General features: G+C 37.7%; 1 protein-coding gene across 8 annotated transcripts in view; it reads left to right on the top strand.

The window, feature by feature from the left end:
- Positions 1-24,900, top strand: part of EPSTI1 (epithelial stromal interaction 1) — a 121,393-nt gene extending 96,493 nt beyond the window's left edge. For 6 of the 8 annotated variants that reach the window (XM_073212577.1, XM_073212578.1, XM_037002096.2 and 3 more), the window contains 2 exons: positions 8,505-8,578; positions 24,325-24,900. In XM_073212577.1, coding sequence (XP_073068678.1) covers positions 8,505-8,578; positions 24,325-24,436 — 186 coding nt within the window. In that variant the 3' untranslated portion in view covers positions 24,437-24,900. Of the gene's footprint in view, positions 1-8,504; positions 8,579-18,557; positions 18,655-24,324 lie in introns of all 8 variants that reach the window. The other 2 variants (XM_037002098.2, XM_037002100.2) reach the window with 1 other exon arrangement.
- The last annotated feature ends 280 nt before the right edge of the window (positions 24,901-25,180 follow it).

The raw sequence follows: 25,180 nt of genomic DNA, 5'->3' as shown, positions 1-25,180 counted from the left end.
AGTGCTGTGATAAACACAGGGGTGCATGTGTCTTTTTCAAACTGGGCTGCTGCATTCTTAGGGTGAATTCCTGGGTCAATTGGTGTTTCTATTTTTACTTTTTTGAGGAAGCTCCATACTGCTTTCCACAATGGTTGAACTAATGTACATTCTCACTAGCAGTGTAGGAGGGTTCCCCTTTCTCCACATCTTCTCCAGCATTTGTTGTTCCTAGTCTTTTCTATGTTGGCCAACCTAACTAGTGTGAGGTGATATCTCATTGTAGTTTTAATTTACATTTCCCTGATAATTAGTGATGTGGAGCATCTTTTCATGTGCCTGTTGGCCATCTGAATTTCTTCTTTGGAGAAGTGTCTGTTCATATCCTTTGCCCATTTTTAAAAAATTTTTTATTAAGGTATTATTGATATACACTCTTATGAATGTTTCACATGAAAAAACAATGTGGTTACTACATTTACCCATATTATCAAGTCCCCACCCATACCCCAGTGCAGTCACTCTCCATCAGTGCAGCAAGATGTCACAGATTCACTATTTGCCTTCTCTGTGCTACACTGTTTTCCCTGTGACACCCCACACCATGTGTACTAAACATAATACCCATCAGTCCCCTTCTCCTTCCCTCCCCACCCACCCTCCCACACCCCTCCTGTTTGGTAACGGCTAGTTCCTTCTTGGAGTCTCTGAGTCTGCTGCTATTTTGTTCCTTCAGTTTTGCTTCATTGTTATACTCCACAAATGAGGGAAATCATTTGGCACTTGTCTTTCTCTGCCTGGCTTATTTCATTGAGCATAATGTCCTCCAGCTCCATCCATGTTGTTGCAAATGGCAGGATTTGTTTCTTTCTTATGGCTGAATAGTATTCCATTGTGTATATGTACCGCCTCTTCTTTATCCATTCATCTACTGATGGACACTTAGGTTGCTTCCATATCTTGGCTATTGTAAAAAGTACTGTGATAAGCATAGGGGTGCATATGTCTTTTTGAATCTGAGAAGTTGTATGGGTAAATTACAAGGAGTGGGATTCCTGGGTCAAATGGCATTTCCATTTTTGGTTTTTTGAGGAACCTCCATATTGCTTTCCACAATGGTTGAACTAGCTTACATTCCCACCAGCTAGGAGGGTTCCCCTTTCTCCGCATCCTCGCCAGCATTTGTTTTTCTTAGTCTTTTTGATGCTGGCCATCCTTACTGGTGTGAGGTGATATCTCATTGTGGTTTTAATTTGCATTTCCCTGATGATTAGTGATGTGGAGCATCTTTTCATGTGTCTGCTGGCCATCTGAATTTCTTCTTTGGAGAACTGTCTCTTCATATCCTCTACCCATTTTTTAAACGGGTTATTTGCTTTTTGGGTGTTGAGGAGTGTGAGCTCTTTGTATATTTTGGATGTCAACCCCTTATCAGATATGCCATTTATGACCATATTCTTCTATACTGTAGAGTGCCTTTTTGTTTGCTGATGGTTTTCTTTGCTGTGACAAAGCTTTTTAACATGATGTAGTCCCATTTGTTCATTTTTTATTTTGTTTCCCCTTCCTGAGGAGATATGTTCAGGAAAAAGTTGCTCATGTTTATATTCAATATATTTTTGCCTATGTTTTCCTCTAAGAGTTTTATGGTTTCATGATTACATTCAGGTCTTTGATCCATTTTGAGTTTGTTTTTTTGTATGGGGTTAGACAATAATCCAGTTTCATTTTCTTGTATGTAGCTGTCCAGATTTGCCAACATATGTTATCCAGTTTGTTAGCATATAGTTTTTCACAGTATCCTCTAATAATTTGTTGTATTTATGTAGTGTCCATAGTGATTTTTCCTTTCTCGTTTCTGATTCTGTTGATGTGTGTAGACTCTCTTTTTTTCTTGATAAGTCTGGCTAGGGGTTTATCTATTTTGTTTATTTTCTCAAAGAACCACCTCCTGCTTTCATTGATTCTTTCTATTGTTTTATTATTCTTCATTTTATTTATTTATGCTCTGATCTTTCTTCTACTGACTTTGGGCGTCATTTGTTCTTCTTTTTCTAGTTTCATTAATTGTGAGCTTAGACTATTCATTTGAAATTGTTCTTCTTTCCTGAGGTCAACCTGTATTGAAGTATTCTTCCCTCTTAGCATGGCCTTCATTGCGTCCCACAGATTTTGTGGTGTTGAATTATTGTTGTCATTTGTCTCCATATATTGCTTGATCTCTGTTTTTATTTAGTCATTGATCCATTGATTATTTAGGAGGATATTATTAAGACTCCATGTGTTTGTTGGCTTTTTCATTTTCATTGTGTAATTTATTTCTAGTTTCATACCTTGGTGATCTGAGAAGCTGGCTGGTTGAAAAAAAAATTTCAATCTTTTTAAAGTTACTGACGCTCTTTTTGTGGCCTAGTATATGATCTGTTCTTGCAAATGTTCCATTTGCACTTGAGAAGAATGTATATCCTGTTGCTTTTGGATGGAGTGTTCTGTAGATGTTCATTAGGTCCATCTGTTCTAGTACATTTTTCAGTGCCTCTGTGTCCTTACTTATTTTCTGTCTGGTTGATCTGTCTTTTGGAGTGAGTGGTGTGTTAAAGTCTCCTAAAATGAATGCATTGCATTCTATTTCCCCCTTTAATTATGTTAGTATTTGTTTCACATATGTAGGTGCTCCTGTGTTGGGTACATAGATATTTATAATAGTTATATTCTTTTGTTAGACTGACACCTTTATAATGTGCTTCTTTGTCTCTTGTTACTTTCTGTGTTTTGAAGTCTATTTTGTCTGATACAAGTACTGCAACTCCTGCTTTTTTCTCCCTATTAGTTGCATGAAATATCTTTTTCCATCCCTTTACTTTCAGTCTGTGTATGTCTTTCAGTTTGAAGTGAGTCTCTGGTAGGCAGCATATAGACAGGTCTTGTTTTTTATCCATTCAGTGACTCTGTGTCTTTTGATTGGTGCATTCAGACCATTTAAATTTAGGGTGATTATCAATAGGCATGTACTTATTGCCATTGCAGGCTTTAGATTTGTGGTTATCAAAGGTTCAAGGGTAATTCCTTTACTATCTAATGGTCTAATTTAACTCACTTAGTATGCTATTACCAACACAACCCAAAGGTTCTTTTTGTTTTCTCCTTTTTCTTCCTCCTTCATTCTTTATGTATTAGATGTCATATTCTATACTCTTTGTCTATTCCTTGATTGACTTTGAGGGTAGTTGATTTGATTTTGCATCTGCTTAGTAATTAATTGTTTTACTCTGCTGTGGTTTTATTTCCTCTGGTGACAGCTATTCAACCTTAGGAACACTTCAATCTATAGCAGTCCTTCCAAAATACACTATAGAGGTGATTTGTGGGAGGTAAATTCTCTCAGCTTTACTTATCTGAAAATTATTTAATCCCTCCTTCAAATTTAAATGATAATCTTGCCAGATAGAGTAATCTTGGTTCTAGGTCCTTCTGCTTCATTGCATTAAATATATCATGCCATTCTCTTCTGGCCTGTAAGGTTTCTGTTGAGAAATCTGATGATAGCCTGATGGGTTTTCCTTTGTATGTGACCTTTTTTGTCTCTCTAGCTGCTTTTAAAAGTCTCTCCTTATCCTTGATCTTTGCCATTTTAATTATTATATGTCTTGGTGTTGTCTTCCTTGGGTCCCTTGTGTTGGGAGATCTGTGCACCTCTACAGCCTGAGAGACTATCTCCTTCCTCTGACTGAGGAATTTTTCAGCAACTACCTCCTCAAAGATACTTTCTATCCCTTTCTCTTTCTCTTCTTCTTCTGGTATCCCTATAATGTGAATATTGTTCTGTTTGAACTGGTCACACAGTTCTCTCAATATTTTTTCTTTCTTAGAGATCCAGTTTTCTCTCTGTTCCTCAGCTTCTTTGTATTCCTCTTCTCTAATTTCTATTCCATTTACCATCTTCTTCTACTACATCTAATATGCTTTTAAATCCCTTCATTGTATGTTTCATTTCAGATATGGAATTTCTTAATGATTGACTCTCCATCCTAAATTTATCCCTGTGTTCTTGAAGATTTTTCTCTACCTCCAGGAGCATGTTTATGATTTTTATTTAGAACTCTTTTTCAGGAAGATTGGTGAGTTCAGTTTCATTTGGCTCTTTTTCTGGTATTTGTGAGAATTTTGTTTAAACCAGGTTCCTTTGACATTTCATATTTCTATGTGGCACCCTCTAGTGCACAGAAGCTCTAGTGTCTGGAGCTGCTCAGCCCCTTGAGTGATGTTGTGGGTTGCTGGGGAGTGGTACTGGTGCCTGGGGGGAGAAAAGAGCTGTTTCCTGCTTCCTGGCTGCAGTGCCTGTCTCCAGTGTCAGAACCAGTGGGCCAGCAAACAAGTGTAAGCCTCTGTGCTTTGTGTCTGTATCTACCATAGGTGGGGCCTCCCTCTGGCTGGCCTGACACCAGGGCAGGGACTGCTGGTTTGCGAGTTGGTACCAACAGGCCAGGACAAAGGTGCACCCTGCTGTGTATCACAGTGGGTGGCCTTGGAGCTAAGTAGCCAGCCAGGGGGATGGAGCACCTGAAGCTCCTCAACATTCTCAACCTGCTGGGCAGAGCACACCCAGACAACCTTGTCCACCTATCCCTTCTCCCGCACAGCAAGCTCTGTGTAAACCCAGCCCCTTCAGCAGCCCTCTCGCTGCTAGGAAGCCTCTCAGGCCACCAGCCTTTCCTTTGTCCCAGAGCAGCTGGATGTGGATCCCTGTCCTCCACAAATGGCTGGAATCTCAGTCTCTCCAGGTATTCCACCTGTCTTAGCTTTCCAACCCCTCTATCTCCAGAGCACCAATCAATGTAGGTTTGTGCTCCCAAAGTTTATCTCCAGGGCTGGTGTTCAGCAGTCCTAGGCTTCCACCCCCTCCTCACTCCATTTCTCTTCCTCCTGCTGATGAGCTGGGGTGGGTCCTGCTGAATCAAGGCTTTGTAACCCTCTTTCATGAGGTCTACTCTGTTCTCCAGGTGTATGCAGTCTCGTGAAGCCTTCTTGCCTGTTGTTCTTTTAGCATTAGTTGTATTAATTATATTTTTGTAATATATGTGGTTTTGGGAGGAGTTCTCTGTCTCATCTCTCATGCCACCATCTTGAATCTCCTGCTCTGAATCTTTTATCAGTCAGTGTATCTTGGTGATCTTTCCACAGGCCCCTCCTCTTCTCTCCCATCTACCTTACTCCTGGTAACTGTTGCATAGTATTCCATTGTGTGGATGGTCTAACTTATGATGTCATTTCCTTATAAGCATTAAGACTTTCTTTTGAATTTTGCTGTTTCAGTAAACAACTATAACTCTCCTTAGATATTTGTTTGAGCACTTCTGCAAAGGATGTATGTGTTCTCCACATTGATAGTTATTGCTACATTGTCCTCCAAAAGCTAAATTAGTTTTCTCTAATTTAGACTTTCCACTGAAGTTCTTGAACTTACATGGTTCTCTCTCAAACTTTGTAGTTTTTGCCAATATGATAGAAAAAAACATCATCTCATTGTTCTGATTTATATTTCTTTGATTATGTGTAAATATGATGACATTTGAATTTACAGGCAGTCTATAATTTATCTGCAAATTTCCTCGTCTTATCATTTGGTCCTTTTTCTGCTTGGTGGTATTTTTTTCCCTTACTGGTTTACTGATCATTAACTGCCTCCTCAGGCCTTCCCTGAGTCACTGTCTATAGTAACAGAGCCACTGAGCCAGCCTCTCGTTAGTTTTGGATTATCATTGGATATTTTTCTTACTTTTTTATAGGTTTCCTTTTTTCTAGAATATATAAACTCTTAAGGAGTAAGGATCTCATCTTCTTGCTCATTATTGTACCCCATCACATAGACCCAAGCCATAAAAAGCACTCAGATATTGTTGACAGGATAAAAGAATAATCAAACTAGCCTATGTGTGTCACAAAAAAATTTTAAGTTGTTTTTTTCTGATTTTGTTTAGAGTATATTTCCCAGTGAAAGCTTTGGATTTTTATGCAGCCAAGTTTACCAGTCTTTTTCTGTTATGATTTCTGGACCTTCCTCACTCCAAGTTTTTAAATAAGTTTGCTCATACCTCTTGAAAACTTTTATGGTTCCATCTTTCAGGTTCAAATCTAAGACCAACATAAAATTTATTTTGATAAAAAACATTAAGGATCTAGCTTTAATTTTTCTTAACAATAGTTGGCTAGTCTTCCATCATTCCCTGAACCATCCCTCCTGCATGTTTTCAACACACAGCTTTGTGGTGAGCTGCATTTCCATGGATTCAGTCTTTTCCTGGACTCAGTCAATTTGTTTTAATTACTATAATTTCAGTTTTAATATTTGGTGAAGTTGGTTCTCCCTCATTTTTTTCTTTTTTTAAAGTAATTTTTTCATAGCTATGATTGCATATTTATTTTTTCCAGATAAAGTTCATGCATTTTGCCAAGGCTGAAAAAATTGTTTTAAAGAAATATGTAATAATGCACATATGTATATGTGTATATATATATGTGTGTGTGTGTATAATGTCTTTTATAGTGTCTCATGTCTAAAACTGATGAGAGTTTAATTTGTTCATAGTTTATGTTATTAAACTTAAGATGGGCTAGATATCAGAAGTTGCTTAGGTTAGATATGTTCCTCTAGAATGTTTGAGTGTAAGTGGGTCCTATAAGTTCTCGATGTGGCTGTTTATACTTAAGCATGATAAGACCTGTTATCCTTAATCTTAACTGCCTATTTGGATGCATTTTGTAGGACATTAGGTATAAGAAAATCTAAGCTCTAGTCTTTATTTTACTATTAATGAGCTGTTTGGTACCTGACAAGTTGACTTAAACTGAGTTTTTGATCTTCTGTTCTCTCATCTGTAAACCAAGCATAACAATGCCCATTTGTTCAGCAAATAATACTTTATTTCCCAGCTCACCTTTGAGAATTGTTGGGAGGATCAAGTAACAGAATTCTAATGAAACTTTTGTTTGAAAACGTATGTTCTTCTGGGCAAACATTGCACTTTCAAAATAGTTCATTTGTTTAGGTCCTGTCTCTCTTTCCCCAAATCCCATTGAAAAGACAAGAAAAAAAAGTTTTTTGAAGGCAAAAGCCAGTAAGAACAAAAGAACAGACCAGGAGGCTGCAGAAAAGAAAAGATGTTAGCAAAATTCTGGAAGCTGGAAAGAAGAACAGGAAAAACCAGAGCTCATATACAAGAAGTAGTAAGGTGCAGGCTGAGCAGTCCTGCTGTAATTCAGTAGTTGTAAGCATCTCTACCTCTGAAGTTTATGGTTGAAGAGATGAGGATGAATCGGATGGACCCCTGGAGCCCCTCCCACACCACACTGAGAGTGGTGGTGTACTGGGAGGGCAGTTGGGATTGGGATAGAGGTATAATAAAGACATAAATCTTCCTCCATATTAGGAAATCAAAAGAACTTGTTCTTGGTGCTAGACAGAAATTGAAATTAAATAATGTGTTTTAGGGATTGATGAGTAATATATTTGGAATATCACAGCATAAGGAACCAGTCTTTTTATTTTGGGAACTGTCAGAAAGAAAGCCTTTGAATAAAGTTTGAGAAGGAAAATGTCAATCTGAACATTGAATTTATTTTATATTTTCTACCAAGGAAGTTTTAGGGTTGAAAAGGTATATGTGTTGGTATGTGTTTATCAAGATGTAACAGTATTGTCTCTACTAGGAAATCTCTGACTTAGGCCCTAATTTATGACCCAGGCCTAATAACCCTTTTCCTTCTGCCTTTTTCTGTCTTTGCAAAGGAGTTAAGACTCAGTCTGCCTCAAGGGAGGAAGTATTAGAGAAATCCTGGCAGCTTGTTCTTTGGTTTAATATTGTGAACTGAGTAACTGAGATTGGAAGCTGACTCTTCCAAGAAGATAATCAGAATGTCAGCAGCTAGAGATTCAGTTATGATAATGTGATCTCCTACTTGAAGAAAAGTGTCCCCTCCAGAGTACTGAGAGTATAGGAATAATACTCCAAGATGTATTAGAAGTAACTAGTTAATAATAGGCGAGTGATTATTCTCCAGGGTGGAGAATGTTTTACTAATGGAATTGCACTACAGAATTGAGTCCAGTATTTATTTGTAAGTTGCTATGTATAGGGGAAAGAAATGCTAGAGAAATACTAAGAAACAGTATTTTATGACAAACTAACTTGATTTGTTTTCCTTTGTAAGACAGGTGAGTTTGACTCATGTTCTGTTTCCCTCTGTGTATGTTGTGCCTGTTAGACTAATATCTTGAACATGCATGTTGGCTTTTTAATCTCAATAGTTTTACACTCACAGAGCTCTTGTTTGACTATGATGCAATTATTTTTGCTACCCAGTTATAGAGAAAAAAATTTCACATGGAAATGGTACTTACGTAAAAGTTTCAAAATGAAATGTCAGAAATGAAATACTGCCTAAGGTTAAATACGTAACTGATCTGGATGTCTTTTATATAACCACATTAATTGAAAGCCATATTTTAAATTTTTTATTATTCCTAGAATGAATTACTGGAATTTAAGCAACAGCAACAGGAGGAAGAAAGAACCAAAATCCACCAGGCGGAACACAGGAGGTATAAATGGCTAATAAAATAAGCATTTGTGGTTAAAGCAATCACCTTATAAAGTTTTTGCAATGTTTGAGGGAAACACTATAGCAATATTGAATGCAGCTCTAGAATCTCTATGCATTTTTAATCTTTATATTATTCGGGTGTAGTATGTATGTGAGGATGCACACTGCTGCATACACACATACGTACATACATATACATTCAGTGTCCATTTTTTATTGGACAGCTGGCATAAATTCACATTAGAAACCAGAATCATCCTCTCCAGCTATTTGCTTATTTAGGTTATAATTAATTTGCCTTCCACAGGACAAATCATGTTAATCCTTTAAGATGATGCTTTACCATTTGCAGACTACTTTAGAATAATTGAGCTTGCCTACATAGTGAGATACTAAAACTTGAATACAAAGGTCAGACGAAAACTACCATTAAAGTTATTTTATGCCGACTAACATATCACACAATTTACCTTAAAATAGAACCACTGAATAATTTTATTTGGTATAATTAATCTACAAATACATGAGGACCATTATGTTTACTAGATTCCCCCCATCACAAAGTCCCCCCAGCAAATCCCATTACAGTCACTGTCCATCAGCGTAGTAAGATGCTGTAGAATCACAATTTGTCTTCTCTGTGTTGCACAGCCCTCCCTGTACCCCCCATTATACATGCTAATTGTAAGGCCCCCTTTCTTTTTCCCTGCCCTTATCCCTCCCTTCCCACCCCTCCTGCCCAGTCCCTTTCCCTTTGGTAACTGTTAGTCCATTCTTGGGTTCTGTGATTCTTCTGCTGTTTTGTTCCTTCAGTTTTTCTTTGTTCTTATAGTCCACATATGAGTGAAATCATTTGGTACTTGTCTTTCTCTGCCTGGCTTATTTCACTGAGCATAATACCCTCTAGCTCCATCCATGTTGTTGCAAATGGTATGATTTGTTTTCTTCTTATGGCTGAATAATACTCCATTGTGTATATGTACCACATCTTCTTTATCCATTCATCTACTGATGGACACCTAGGTTGCTTCCTTTTCTTGGCTATTGTAAATAGTGCTGCGATAAACATAGGGGTGCATATGTCTTTCTCAAACTGGGCTCCTGCATTCTTAGGGTAAATTCCTAGGAGTGGAATTCCTGGGTCAAATGGTATTTCTATTTTGAGCTTTTTGAGGAACCTCCACACTGCTTTCCATAGTGGTTGAACTAATTTACATTCCCACCAGCAGTGTAGGAGGGTTCCCCTTTCTCCACAACCTCACCAACATTTGTTGTTGTTTGTCTTTTAGATGGTGGCGATCCTTACTGGTGTGAGGTGATATCTCATTGTGGTTTTAGTTTGCACTTCTCTGATGACTAGCGACATGGAGCATCTTTCATGTGTCTGTTGGCCATCTGAATTTCTTCTTTGGAGAAGTGTCTATTCAGCTCCTCTGCCCATTTTTTAATTGGATTTTTTGCTTTTTGTTCAAGTGCGTGAGCTCTTTATATTTTTTTGGATATCAACCCTTTATCGGATCTGTCATTTATGAATATATTCTCCCCTACTGTAGGATACCTTTTTGTCCTCTTGGTGGTGTCCTTTGCTGTAAAGAAGGTTTTCAGCTTGATATAGTCCCACTTGTTCATTTTTGCTTTTGTTTCCCTTGCCAGAGAGATATGCTCATGAAGAAGTCACTCATGTTTATGTCCAAGGGATTTTTGCCTATGTTTTTTTCTAAGAGTTTTATGGTTTCATGACTTACATTCAGGTCTTTGATCCATTTCGAATTTACTTTTGTGTATGGGATTCGTTTTTTTGTGTGTATTTCATTCATTTACATGTAGCTGTCCAGTTTTTTTTTTATGTATTTCATTCGTTTACATGTAGCTGTCCAGTTTTTCCAACACCAACTGTTGAAGAGGCTGTCATATCCCCCATTGTATGGCTCATTTATCATATATTAATTGACCATATATGTTTGGGTTAATGTCTGGAGTCTCTATTCTGTTCCACTGGTCTGTGGCTCTGTTCTTGTGCCAGTACCAAATTGTCTTGATTACTGTGGCTTTGTAGTAGAGCTTAAAGTTGGGAAAAGAGATGTCCCCTGCTTTATTCTTCCTTCTCAGGATTGCTTTGGCTATTCAGTGTCTTTTGTGGTTCCATATGACTTTTAAAACTATTTGTTCCAGTTCGTTGAAGAATGTTGTTTGTATTTTGATAGGCATTGCATTGAATCTGTTGATTGCTTTAGGCAGGATGGCCATTTTGACAATGTTAATTCTTCCTAGCCAAGAGCATGGGATGAGTTTCCATTTGTTAGTGTCCTCTTTAATTTCTCTTAAGAGTGTCTTATAGTTTTCAGGGTATAGGTCTTTCACTTCCTTGGTTAGGTTTATTCCTAGGTATTTTATTCTTTTTGATGCATTTGTGAATGGAATTGTTTTCCTTATTTCTCTTTCTGTTAATTCATCATTAGTGTACAGGAATGCAACAGATTTCTGTGTATTAATTTTGTATCCTGCAACTTTGCTGAATTCAGATATTAGTTCTAGTACTTTTGGAGTGGAGTCTTTGTGGAGTTTTTTATGTACAATTTCATGTCATCTGCAAATAGTGACAGTTTGACTTCCTCTTTATCAGTCTTGATGCCTTGTATTTCTTTGTTTTGTCTGATTGCCATGGCTAGGACCTCCAGTGCTATATTTAGTAGCAGTGGGGAGAGTGGGCATCCCTGTCTTGTTCCCGATCTTAGAGGAAAAGCATTCAGCTTCTCACTGTTAAGTATGATTTTGGCTGTTGAGGTGCTTGCCCTCTGTACCCATTATGTTAAGAGTTTTTATCATGAATGGATATTGAATTTTTTTGAATGCTTTTTCAGCATCTATGGAAATTATCATGTGGTTCTTGTCCTTCTTTTTGTTGATGTGGTAGATGATTTTGATGGATTTTCAAATATTGTGCCATCCTTGCATCCCTGAGATGAATCCCACTTGATCATGGTGTATGATCCTCTTGACGTATTTTTGAATTTGGTTTGCTAATATTTTGTTGAGTATTTTTGCATCTATAGTCATCACAGATATTGGTGTGTAATTTTCTTTTTTGGTGGGGTCTTTGCCAGGTTTTGGTATTAGGGTGATGCTGGCTTCATAGAATGAGTTTGGAAGTATTCGCTCCTCTTCTATTTATTGGAAAACTTTAAGGAGAATGGGTATTATGTCTTCTCTATATGTCTGATAAAATTCAGCGGTGAATCCATCTGGCTCACGGGTTTTGTTCTTGGGTAGTTTTTTTATTACCGCTTGAATTTCTTTGCTGGTAATTAGTCTGTTTAGATTTTCTGTTTCTTCCTTGGTCAGTCTTTGAAGGTTGTATTTTTCTAGGAAGTTGTACATTTCTTCTAGTTTTTCCAGCTTATAGATTTTCATAGTATTCTCTAATAATTTTTTGTATTTCTGTGGGGTCTGTTGTGATTTTTCCTTTCTCATTTCTGATTCTGTTGATGCATGTAGATTCTCTTTTTCTCTTAATAAGTTAGGCTAGTTTCCTTTTGGATTGTTCTTCCTTCTTTAGAAAGGCCTGGATTGCTATATACTTTCCTCTTAGAACTGCCTTCACTGCATCCCACAGAAGTTGGGGCTTTATGCTGTCAGTGTCATTTGTCTCTATATATTGCTTGATCTCTGTTTTAATTTGGTCATTGATCCATTGATTATTTAGAAGCATGTTGTTAAGCCTCCATGTGCTTCTTGGCCTTTTTGTTTTCTTTGTACAATTTGTTTCTAGTTTTATGACTTTGTAGTCTGAGAAGTTGGTTGGTAGAATTTCAATCTTTTTGAATTTACTGAGGGTCTTTTTGTGGCCTAGTATGTGATGTATTCTGGAGAATGTTCCATGTACACTTGAGAAGAATGTGTGTCCTACTGCTTTTGGGTGTAGAGTTCTGTTGATGTCTATTAGGTCCATCTGTTCTAGTGTGTTGTTCAGTGACTCTGTGTCCTTACTTATTTTCTGTATGATGAATCTGTCATTTGGAGTGAATGGTGTGTTAAAGTCTCCTAGAATGAATGCATTGCATTCTATTTCCTCCTTTAATTCTGTTAGTATTTGTTTCACATATGTTGGTGCTCCTGTATTGGATGCATATATATTTGTAATGGTTATATCCTCTTGTTGGGCTGACCCCTTTATCATTATGTAATTATGTTCTTCTTATTATCTTGATACTTTCTTTGTTTTGAAGTCCATTTTGTCTGATACCAGTATTTCCACAACTGCTTTTTTCTCCCTATTGTTTGCATAAAATATCTTTTTCCATCCCTTGACTTTTAGTCTGTGTATGTCTTTGGGTTTGAGGTGAGTCTCTTGTAAGCAGCATATAGATGGGTCTTGCTTTTTTATCCATTCTGTTACTCTGTGTCTTTTGATTGGTGCATTCAGTCCATTTACATTTAGGGTGATTATTGAAAGATATGAACTTATTGCCATTGCAGGCTTTAGATTTGTGGTTACCAAAGGTTCAAAGGTAGCTTCTTTACTATCTAACTGTCTAACTTAACTTGCTTATTAAGCTATTATAGCACAGTCTGATGATTGTTTATTTCTCTCCCTTCTTATTCCTCCTTCTCCATTCTTTATATGTTAGGTATTTTATTCTGTGTTCTTTTGTGTTTCCTTTGACTGCTTTTCTGAGTAGTTTATTTTATTTTTTCCCTTTAGTTAATATTTGATTGGTCTTCTTTCTTTGCAGTTATTTTATTTTCTCTGGGGACATCTATTTAGCCTTAGGAGTGCTTCCGTCTAGAGCAGTCCCTCTAAAATACGCTGTAGAGTTGGTTTGTGGGAGGCAAATTCCCTCAACTTTTGCTTGTCTGGGAATTGTTTAATCCCACCTTCATATTTAAATGATAATCATGCTGGATACAGTATTCTTGGTTCTAGGCCTTTCTGTTTCATTACATTAAATATATCATGCCATTCTCTTCTGGCCTGTAAGGTTTCTGTTGAGAAGTCTGATGATAGCCTGATGAGTTTTCCTTTGTAGGTGACCTTGTTTCTCTCTCTGGCTGCCTTTAATACTCTGTCCTTGCCTTTGATCTTTGCCATTTTAATTATTATATGTCTTGGTGTTGTCCTCCTTGGGTTCCTTCTGTTGGGAGTTCTTTGGGCCTCCATTGTCTGAGAGACTATTTCCTCCCCCAGTGTGGGGAAGTTTTCAGCAATTATTTCTTCAAAGACACTTTCTATCCCTTTTCCTCTCTTCTTCTGGTACCCCTATAATGTGAATATTGTTCTGTTTGGATTGGTCACACAGTTCTCTTAATATTGTTTCATTCCTGGAGATCCTTTTATCTCTCTCTGCCTCAGCTTCTCTGTATTCCTGTTCTCTAATTTCTATTCCATTAACGGCCTCTTGCACCTCATCCAGTCTGCTCTTAAGTCCTTTCAGAGATTCTTATTTCTCTATTCTCCCTGCCAACTTTATCCTTTGACTCTTGCATATTTCTCTGCATATCCATCAGCATGGTTATGACCTTTGTTTTTAATTCTTTTTTGGGGAGATTGGCTAAGTCTATCTCCCAGGCCCTCTCTTCCCCCTTTGTGTGATGCTGAGTTCTTGCAGATGTAGATGTAGTCTGGCTGTTGTACTGTATCCACTGGTCTCTCTTTTAGGAATAGTTGTATTTGTTGTATTTTCATATATATATATATATATGTGTGTTTTTAGGAGGAGATTTCCACTGAACTAGTCATGCTGCCATCTTGGCTCCTCCCTGAATAATTTTTAATAGTGTATATATGTACTCTCTGTCATATTCCTAATATCAGACATTGAGTACCCAGTGAAGTTTCATGTGGATGTTACACCAGTGCTAATGACCACCATACATATTGTCATTGCAGGATTTTCCTGGGGGACACTTGGGTTATTTGAGTTTATTGCAGTGTGCTTGAGTGTCTCAATGAAAGAATTTGATGTAAAGCCTTTCATAATTTAAAGGAGCAACCTCTTCTTTTGAAACAGAGTGGTTTCCTTTATATGTTTAGCCTTCCCACTGTCACTACTGTTATTTTTTAATTGTGGTACTTTCATTTTGTAATTGAGATTATAAAGGTGTTAAGGGAAGCTCTAGTCCTGCTGAGCTGTGAACTGTGGATGGGTACACATGTTCTTTTGAGTGGATGGTGCTGCTTCCATAGTCCAGTCAGAATAATTGAAAAATGCCAAATGTGTTCTTCTGCATAAATTTATGTGGTCTTCTCTGATTAAAAGGAAACATCAAAACTGATACACTGGTTAGGCTGTTGACTTGGGTAAGGGCTAACTATTACTGGCACCTACTTTTTTTTTTATTAAGCAGGTCATTAATTAGTTTAGTCTCTTAATGGTTTTTCTTATTTTCTCTTTAAAAGTCTTTCTTTTTAAAAAAGAACCCTGATGCTGTTTTTCTATAACAGTGGTTATTAGTAGTAGCCAGTTACTTCTCTGGTTATCTGAGGATTAATTGGATCATAAAGGTTTAAGCATCTTAAAGATAGCAATATGTCATATTAACAGGCCCCATTGCTAAGAAATTAATCTGCAACCAGCATCCAATAAAAACACTGGTTATTTGATTACAGGTGAAAAGATTACTTTTTTGTTATAGGAAACTTGGCCCTCATTCTTTAAGTTTGTTCCCATTCTGCTGAATACCTACATATTGGTGGAGCTATTTATTTTGTACACCTTATTTTCTCTTTCTATTGATTTTAGTTAAATGTAGATCCATATTTAATCCAAGAAGAAATATCTCTCAATAATCAACTCAGTAATAACTTTCAAAATCATTGATCAGGTCTCTAAACACATATTTTATGTTCTCAATCAGTTTTGGAAACAAGCTTATATGTGAATTGTTCTTTAGAGTTTACAGTGAGCTTTCCCACATTACCACATGAAAATACCTGTTCAGTAGCCTCTTAATTGATAGAATAGCTGTGTCCCTCCCTGCTGAGGGCAACCACACTAGCTGTGTAGTATGTGTGCATATGCCGTAAGTTGGGTTTTCTCCAGGGACATAATTTTATTGCAGTCAAAAAGACAACTTGCTTTCTGCTGTTTAGAAGTTCACATAGCAGAAAACTAAACCCTGAGTTTTATAATATAAAGCTATGGGATTCCTCACAAGCTTTTCCATGAGGATTCTAAATGACTCACCCTGATTGCACCTGAACCTTGATGCAGTGTAACTTTCTGAGTAGGGGGAGAAAGTTGAAAATCAAGAGAGGAAAGAGCATGGAGGTCAAGGACTTGAAAGGATCCAGGTCAGAAGCTAAAAAGTGGAATGAACTGACTTGATGTATTGAAACTTGAACCAACTTTAAATAATAGTTTTCATCCAAATTAACCCTTAGAAGAAAATTCAAAGCACTAGTGCGACAGCAATGAAATATATGTGCTTTCTAACACTGTACTTTTTTTCCTGCTGGAATTCTCAATAGGAACTGAGAAAAACCACCTCTTTGTTACCCCTGATCTCTGGTTGCCTCACTGTGCCCTTCTCTTAGGAATTGGTGCTCGAAAGTGAACTCATCACCTTGTGGATGTGACAAACCGTCAATCTTCAGTGTTTCAGTGAATTGAGAGCAGTGGGCGTGAACTGTTAGGCAGCCTGCAGTTGCCACCATTGGTGGCTTCATGATGCAGCTGCCATCATGGAAGCAAGCAGACCTGGGGCCATGTGCCTGGATGATACGTTCCTTTGCCTTTTGCATATCAGGGTACAGTCTGCAAAGGTTTTTTTTTCTGGGCACTGGGAATAGGTGTAAAAAAGCAGAGAAGGTACCTGACTGCATGGGAATTACCAACTTGGAGAAAGAAATAGAAGTCGATTTAAATGCAAGATTATTTCACACAGGAATACCTACCAGGAAGACCACACATCACAGGGTGATGTTAAGGGAGATATCAGAGGTGATCGTTCCTCAATGAATAGGTGACATCAGAGGACTAGAGCCAGACACATAGAGATCAGGGGCCAAGATATATACTTGGAGGTGCCCTATTAACAGGCATAGGAACAAATGCAAAGGCCATAGAGTGGGAATGTGACTGGACTTCCTAAGTCCTGAATGATTGTATTGTAGATGGTGAGGAAGAGAAGGATATGAAATGAGATGAAAGACAGGTAGGAGCCAGAAAATGCAAGATTTTGTAAGTCAGTGATTTTATTCTAAGACTCATGGAAAGTCATGGGAAGATTTTAAACAAAAGGAAGGTATGATCCTTTGTACAATGTAGTAAGGTGGTTGTGTGGTGAACAAATTACAGAGGGTGGGAGTGGAATCAGAAGCAAGGTGAAAAAGGGTAGTGTTTTGGACTCAAATGGTGGCTGTGGAAAGAGATGGGGTGATTTCAAGATTGTTGGTGGGTAGAGCCAACAAGACTTCTTAGAGGTTTGCATGTCAGGTAGGATGGACAGATGTGAGGGTAAGCCTGTTTTTGCTAATTGACAAAAGACTGGATTAGAAACAACCCCAGGTGTCTGGCCAGTCCAGAATACTGTAAGTTATGTTGTTTAAGGGGGCTCAGGATTGGCTTTCTCTTCCTTCATATTCAAGTCTCCAGCTCTGTAAAATTATTCAGTCTGCATGCTGAGAGGTCTAGAAAGGTGACATAAACATCAAACTCTGCAGGGAACCTGGCTGACCAGAATATGGCCCTTGGGTATATTTTATGGTGAAAGGAAAAAAGCTTTCTAATAACTGAGATGTAATCACTGCCTGGTAGGACTTGAAGTTGAGAAAACAGCAGCTACACAGGCCAGAGATCACAGTGGGTCAGTGTGCTGTGGGCATTTTAGCGCGTACTAAAATGGGCGAAAAAGGCCCACCCAGCCTCTGTCTCGGTCACCTAGCAGTCATTATCACCAAAGTTCACAAATCTCCCAAGTCATTGATGTATAGCACCCACCGTGGCCACATCCTGCTGATCTTCGTGACTGAAAAGGAGGCTAATGTGATTGGGTGCTGCCTACCTTTCCTTCCATATGAGTGTATTGAGAAGCTGCTGTGTACCAGGTACTGCGTTTCTGCCAAGAAACTTACAGTCTTAATGACACTTCCTCAATGATCTGCTGACCTTACAGGGCACCTCTTACAATGCTGTCTGCCCAGCCTCCACATCCCTGACTCCACTCAGCCATATATGAGCAATGAAGAGCATGGTATTGCCTTTAATTTACTTTTTTAGGTTGAAAATTATAATATGTAAACACAGGAAAGTCCATGAAACTATTTAGAATGATTAATTATGAAGTGAACTCCCGGGTAGTCAGCTCCAGAAACCCTACAGCTTACCCTTATTCTGGCCTTTATGATAATCACTTTCTTGCCTTTCTTTGTGGTTTTACCTCTTATGTGTTAGTCTCTGAAATTGGTTGCTGCAAGCATGACCGAACATCAGGGAAAGATGTACCCATGCCTTCTTTGAATAGTTTGGGTTTTCCACTTCTGATATTTCCCATTTCCCATACTCTCTTTCTGTTTTCCATCCACTTTCCATGTATGGGATTTAGCTTAGCAAGACTGGAATTGGGGTATGGGACATCTATCTTGCAGCAGTGGTGCCACAGAGCTATTTTTGGTTTCTCTTTGTGTTTTAGTTCTTGCTGAGGCTCCCACCTTCCCTCCGCTTTTGGAGTTCACACCTGGTGTGGCCTGTACTTGTGTGAACAAGGTTCTTGCTGAACTGGTAGAAGACTAGTGAGGGAAGCTCTGAAGTTAAGAATTGTGCCCACTTTGGCCTGAGCCACGACCCACACCAGCTCCAGCCCAGGACTATTAACAGTGTGTCATATGGTTAATATGAAAAGAAGTTGCTACAGATTTTTCCAAGCTGAAGGGGGCGAAGCAATCCCCACAGTCAGTTCATACAGCACATTAAGTTCTCAGAAATCTCTCGGCCCTGCAGCAAGCTCTCCACTTAAATGCATTTTTCATTGTTTTAAAGGGTAAATAATGCTTTTTTGGACCGACTCCAAGGCAAGAGTCAACCAGGTGGTTTTGAGCACGTTGGCGGCTATTGTAACAGCTATGGTAACAGCTAAGTGAGTTTTTTCTTTTCTCAAATATCTGTCGAAGTTGAAGAATAAAAACAATTTTAGAATTTTAAAAATATGTCGTGACCTTCTCCCCAGATACAATTTTTCTGTTGTGCTGTTCAGCTGTATGATGGGCAGTCAGCCAGGGTGATTACTGGAAATCCCACAGTAGCTGCTGAGAGACGGAGGAAGCCCTGCTTTGAGCTCCAGCCAGTCGCAATAAGAAAATGACCCCTACCCTTTGTTCTCAGTGTGGTTGCCTGGACCATAAGGCTGTTTATCACCCTTGCCAAGATGTATAACAAAAGCAAATGAACATGTTCTTTTTTTTTTAGGAAGATTTTAAGTGAAAAATGGTTATAAAAATAATAAGCATTTTCTAGTAATATATTCTTTCAGTAAAGCTAGGACATCAGAGAAACCAGTATTTAATTTTTCACTACAAAATTATATTTTAAAAAACCAAATTAAAAGAAATATTTGATAATGCCCTTACAGATTTCTGTTAAGAAAGCCATATGACTGGGTTGCAATAGGCGTTCAGTGTGTTTTGTGTGCACAATGTCTTATCGAACTAGCACCAAATCTTCAGAAGGTATGTGATCATGAAGTTTACAATGTGTACAGAATCCAGTTTAATTGAAGCCCAAGTTCACATATGCCTATTAAAAAAATGGAGCAGATAAAAATATTTAAACTAGTAAAATTTAACAAAATGATCAAATGCTTGCTGACCCAGAAACTCTGGGGAGTTAATAAATACTTGATGAACAAAAGATCATTTTTGAAAAGACAGTCTGATAGAAATCTTATATGCATATTTCCTTGTAAGGCGTCTAGTAGTTAAAATTGATGGATAGATCTCACAAACGAAAACATATTGAAGGCAATTACATGGAGGCAAATTTGCAGTGGATGATACTGGACATGTCTGTTTATCTGTAATGTATGCGTATGTGTATCACTGTACCATTCCGAATAGGGACAAGGTGGGAGAGAGAGAAAAGAATCAAAACACATATCTTTGTATTGTGTGTGACAGTTTACAAATTATTGACTTATTCATAAGAACATGTGAGTAGGAGTCAAATGGAAAAATAGAACATTGTGAGTTTAAGACATTATGCAAATTCATGGCATTTAGAAGGTGTGAAATGTGACTGAAGCTCAGATTTGGGATGGGCTTTAGAAACTTGCTGCACATTTTTTCCTCCACTTAACAATTCCCCAGATTTAGAGGGGACTTAAAAAAATGCCTGGGATTGAGGGGAAGGTGATGGAAAGAGTAATGAATACTGCACAGGCTGCTGTCATGGTGAGGACTTGGGGATCTGGCTCCCCACTGACCAGTGGTAGTCCTCATGTAAGTGAGCTTTACATCTTTGTCTAGATTCTGCATAGATAAAAAGAGAGGAACATCATTTTCTCATGCGAGTGAGGATGATGGGAGTTTCCTTAGGACAGGCATCTCCAAGTCCAAAGCAATTGTAAGCTCTTCCCCTTACTTGGAAGAAGCAGTGGCAGAGAGGTGAGAACTTCCTCAGGCCCCTACCTCCCCTCCACTTACCTGCAGACATCCCTACCCCTGGGCCTGCTTTTCCCTGTGGACCGGGTTCTGTCTCCCTCACCTGCCAAGGGGCTTTGGTCTAACCTCATGTCCCCCTTTCTCCTTAATTGTCAAATGTTCCATCTCAACTAGAAAGTTCCCATCAATATAAAATATAAATATAAATTCTAGTGATACGCTTTTCCCTCTTGCTACTGTCCTGCTTCTTTGTTACCCTTTGGAGCAAAACTTCAAGAGGTATTTCTCCTAGCTGCCATTTCTTTCTTCCTATTTCTTTTCAACTCACGCTAATCAGAATTTAGACTTTATCAGTTTAACCGTAATGCCCTTGTCATAGTCACTAACACTGTCCACACTGCAGAATCCAGTGGCTCCTTTTCCGTCTTTGTCTCTGACCTATCAGCATTATCTGTCTTGGTGAATCACTGCCTCCTCTTTGAAACTGTTTACGTGGCGTCTGGGACCCTGCGCATCCCTGCGTTTCCATGAGTCTCTGTGGCCACTCCCTTTCATTTTCCTTTGCTGAGTCTCTTGCGCCTTCCTCTCCTCTCAGCACTTGAGGGCCTGAAGGATCCACTGTGGAGCCACCACCTTGTGTTCATTTAATGCCTTGGTGGCCTCACTCATTCTCATGAAATTAAATACCATTTATGTGCTTATTACTCTCAATTCTACTTCCAACCCAGACCTCTTCCTCCAGACTCCCATTTCCTTTTCTCTACCCAACATTTTCCCTTCATGTCTAATAGACATTTGCACATAGTAGCCTACCAGGGGCTGTGTGATCTGGACCCCGCCCTACCCCCGGTGCTTTCCCCGCTGCCCCATCTCCTGGTTCCTCTTAGCACCCTAGCTGTCTTGCTGTTCTTTAAAAACTTGAGGACATGGCTACTCTTACATTAATGGCCTTTGCCCTGACTTCTCCCTCTACACTCTTCTCCAAAATACCCATGATTTGTTCTCCTTTAAGTATTTCCTTGAACTCTACCTCCTTGAGGTGTCCTTGGCCATCTATTTAATCCTGCCACCTGTGCCCTTATCCCTGGCTCCTGCTATCTTTCTGTGCTCTACTTCTTTTGTCTATAGCATTCTGCAACTTGTAACATAATTCTCTAACATCATTAACTTCTGTTTGTTGACTGTTTACCCTTAGTTTCTCCCAGTGGTAACATATATTTCATATTCCATCAGAACGGCGCCCTTTGGTCGTTCAGTGATATATCCCAGACATAAAACAGCAACTGGAACTTTCTGCATACACAGGGAAATAGGCAGCGGTGATTGGGGGTCACCAAAACAGAGGATTGAGAACCAAATGATTAGATATACTAAGATGATTAAATACTGAACTTAAAATAGCTATGTGGAAAACATTTGATGGAATAAATACTGGATTTGAAACAATGAGGAAAAACAATAGACAAAGACTAAGATTTGAAAAAGAACAAAAAAAAACTTCTAGGAATAAAAATATAATTTCTGAAGTTAAAGCACAAATGAATCCATTATAATAAAAGGAATACAAATTAAGAACTAAACCAAAATACCACTTCTCATCTATTATTTTTGACAAAAAAATCCACAAAAGATTAACAGTATACTTTGTTGGCAAAGCTGTGGGGAAACAGGTCTTTCAGATTTATTGTTGAGAATTCAAAGTGATACAAAGACTGTGTAGATTGATTTGTTACTGTGTTCCCATAAAATAAAAACCAGGCCTAGACATATTATAAAACAGTTCTACTAAATGTTCAAGGAACAAATTATTCCAAATGTCTAGGAAATTTTCCAGATAAATGAAAAGGAGAAAGTATTCTCCCAAAGTATTAAACAGGTGAATATAACTTTGAGTCAATACCAAAGACCACACAGAAAAAAAAATTACAGACCAGTCTCACTCAGAAATAAAGATTAAAAAGTCCCAAACAGATTCAATAATGAATTTCTTATAAAAGCATAATATATCCTTATGAAATTAGATTTATCCCAGAAATGCAAGCTTGGCTTATCATATATGAATAAAATAAAACAAGACCAAAAAAAGCTACCGAGATAATTCACTTGAAAGTTATGAGAAGCACCATATGATTATCTCAATAGATACAGAGAAAACATTTGGTTAATTTCCATACTCATTTGTGGTGAAAACTTGTAGCATAAAGAAATACAAAGAAAATTTCTTTAACAAAGGGATTAAAAATCTACAATAAAAATACATCAAAAGCATTTCCTTTAAATCAGATATAAGGATTGAAAAGGAAAAAGATTATAAATCACATGAAATTATCTATGTAGAAAATCCTAAAGAACTTATATTCAAATTATTAGAATAATTAAGGAACCAGCAATGTTGGTGGGTTCAGGATCCCTTATATAAATACTTGTTTCATTTCTACACATTGAGAGTAAACAAAAAGGTCTAATGAAAAGATAAAGATTCATGTAAACCTAAAAAATATATAAAATGTTGTAGAAAGACATTAAGGAATAAAAAAATGGAATTATACCTTGTTCATGGATAGGAAGGAGCTCTCAAGTAATCTATAGATTTAATTCAATTCTAATCAAAGCCAAAAACCAAGAATAGCCATTTCATTCATAAAGGTAAAGAAGTATGTATGAGGGCTTAATTATTTAATATGATATAGAATTGGCAAAGGCTGACCTATTTCTGGAATTTTGATGTAGGATAGATGGCAGAGCACATCCCTGGGGGAAAACGGACTGGTCAGCAAATATTGCCTGGGATGATTGAGTGCCCACATGAAGCCATACATTCATTCCAAGGGCCTTAAAGTTCCGCGATAGAATAGAAGGAAGAAAACTTCTTAAATTTCTGAAGAAAATAGACTGTACCACTGAGCTAGGGAGGTTTCATAGGACCCAAAGTATAAACCAAAAAGAAAAGACAAGTATGCAGTAAAATAAAATATCTGTTCATCAAAGGACACCATAAAAAAGTAAGGGAGAGAAGCCATAAACTAAACTTCTGTCCTGGACACATTTTATAAATAGCAAGAGGGCAAAAGGTTAATATATAGAATGTATTTAGCGTATGTCATTTGTTTAGAAGTTGATAGATGATGATTGAGCACCCCCAAGGAATAAGAGAGGAGGACTCACAGAGGGGACTTGGATGGATGTTAGAATCAGTAAGAAGCCAAAGAAAGAGAAGGAAAGGAGGAAGACAAAACACGGTGAAACTATGATAAAAGCCAAATAAAGAAAAACTTGTTTCTTGAAACATCATATAGACAACTTAAGTAGTAGACCTTTGATAAATGTATTTTGGGTAGACAAACTAGACTGATCTTTATTTATAAATTTAAAAAATTTGTATCACATTCTTCTCTATTGCTTAATACATGTTTATTCTTTGATATTTAACATTGCTTTTATATTAAAAAAAACACTGGTTTTCTGGAGTCCTTTGTTACTTTTCATGATACCCCTGGGGTGGGATGTTTAAAAAATCACTTAAAATTCTCTTTTTTCTGATACCAGTAGGTGAGACCCTTTGAGAGGTTGTGGAAACTAAATCCTGTGTCTTCATGGGCAGTTAAGCATTTGCCATGACCCATGAGAAAACCTGAGATTTTAGTTTCCCTGAATCCCAAGTGTAATGTGACTCAGCATTCTGGGAGGCTTGATGGAGACTTCTTGACCCTTTGTACATAGTTGAGGGGGGGACTCATTTAGTCTATTTCCCTTCCTCAAGGTCCCCTTAGAAGTCACCGTCCTGCTACATAATACAGTGCAATTCTACTCCATACATTTCCATTTAAATTATTCTGCTTCACACTGTGTTTGTCCTGTCCTTGCTATAACTGGAGGTGGGTGACAATTATTTGTGGCCCATGTTAGCCTATCTCTAAGGACACAGCTGATGAGCTGTCACTCAACAAGCCATTACAGTGTTGACAGAGTCTATTTTGTGAATCAAATGCAATGGGACTTGAAAAATCATTTTACTGGGATATTAAATCATTAAAAAGTTATTTAAGCCCGATGTGTTAAGAGTGTTCTTTGAAGGAATTTCATTTTGGACTTACAAAGGCTTTGAATTTTGTTTTGCACCTTATACAAATTTTGTTTTCTTTTTCTTCCAGGATATGTGAGAAATATTTGCTTACACCTGGCGTTTGTCAGCTGAACCTGAGAAACCTCATAAGAAGCTTTGCTTTAAGGCAACTTTGCACATCCTCACTGTTTTTATCTTGACTTCAACTGCTCATCCACTCAGCTGAGCAGCCAGGGCTGACCTATTTCTCCCTATTATGCATGCTTGTAGGAGCTGATCACCGAATTCGTATTTCGTATTTAATCTGTACTGCCAGTGAAAAGTTGCATTATTTTTCTAATTGGTTTCACCTCTTATTGGAAGTGTAAGTAGGGCAATGTTCATAAGAAAGGAGGGAATCATCGATGCTTTTAGGTTGACAAGAGCTATGGGTGCTGCATGCTTGTCTCTCTAAGTAGCTAATTCCATGTAATTCTTGGGTCAGGTTGGGTAAGCTTTAACTTCTTTTTAAATTTTAATCTCTACTTTCTAATTCCATGGTAAAAATGTAAGCAAAAGAAAAATCTTTTATATTCTTTTAAACAAATTTATAAATAAAATTTGAACTATTTCTGTATAAATGATTGGTTTTTATTTTGAAAGTAAAGCTCTTGAGTTTTTCTCTTTTGAGAGGTCTCATTTTTATATTCTCCTTTACAGTCCATACATAATCACAGTTAGATCTGGCATTGCTCTTGAGTTACTTACAAATATTGTTCCAATGATCTTTCAGATTAGGACAGTTAATTTCCTAAGAGGCTGTTGTTTCAATAAAAATCAACTAGATACAAATGTACATACCACATGTTGTTTGTAGGTCTTTTAGAAACTTGTCTTTGCTTTATGCAACCTATTTCCTATTGCTAATTCAGTAGGATTTCCTATTCTACTTTTATGACCTTTAA

This window comes from Manis javanica, chromosome 9 (genome assembly GCF_040802235.1).
Source record: "Manis javanica isolate MJ-LG chromosome 9, MJ_LKY, whole genome shotgun sequence".
NCBI lineage: Eukaryota > Metazoa > Chordata > Mammalia > Pholidota > Manidae > Manis > Manis javanica.
This window is presented reverse-complemented; position numbering and strand designations above follow the sequence as displayed.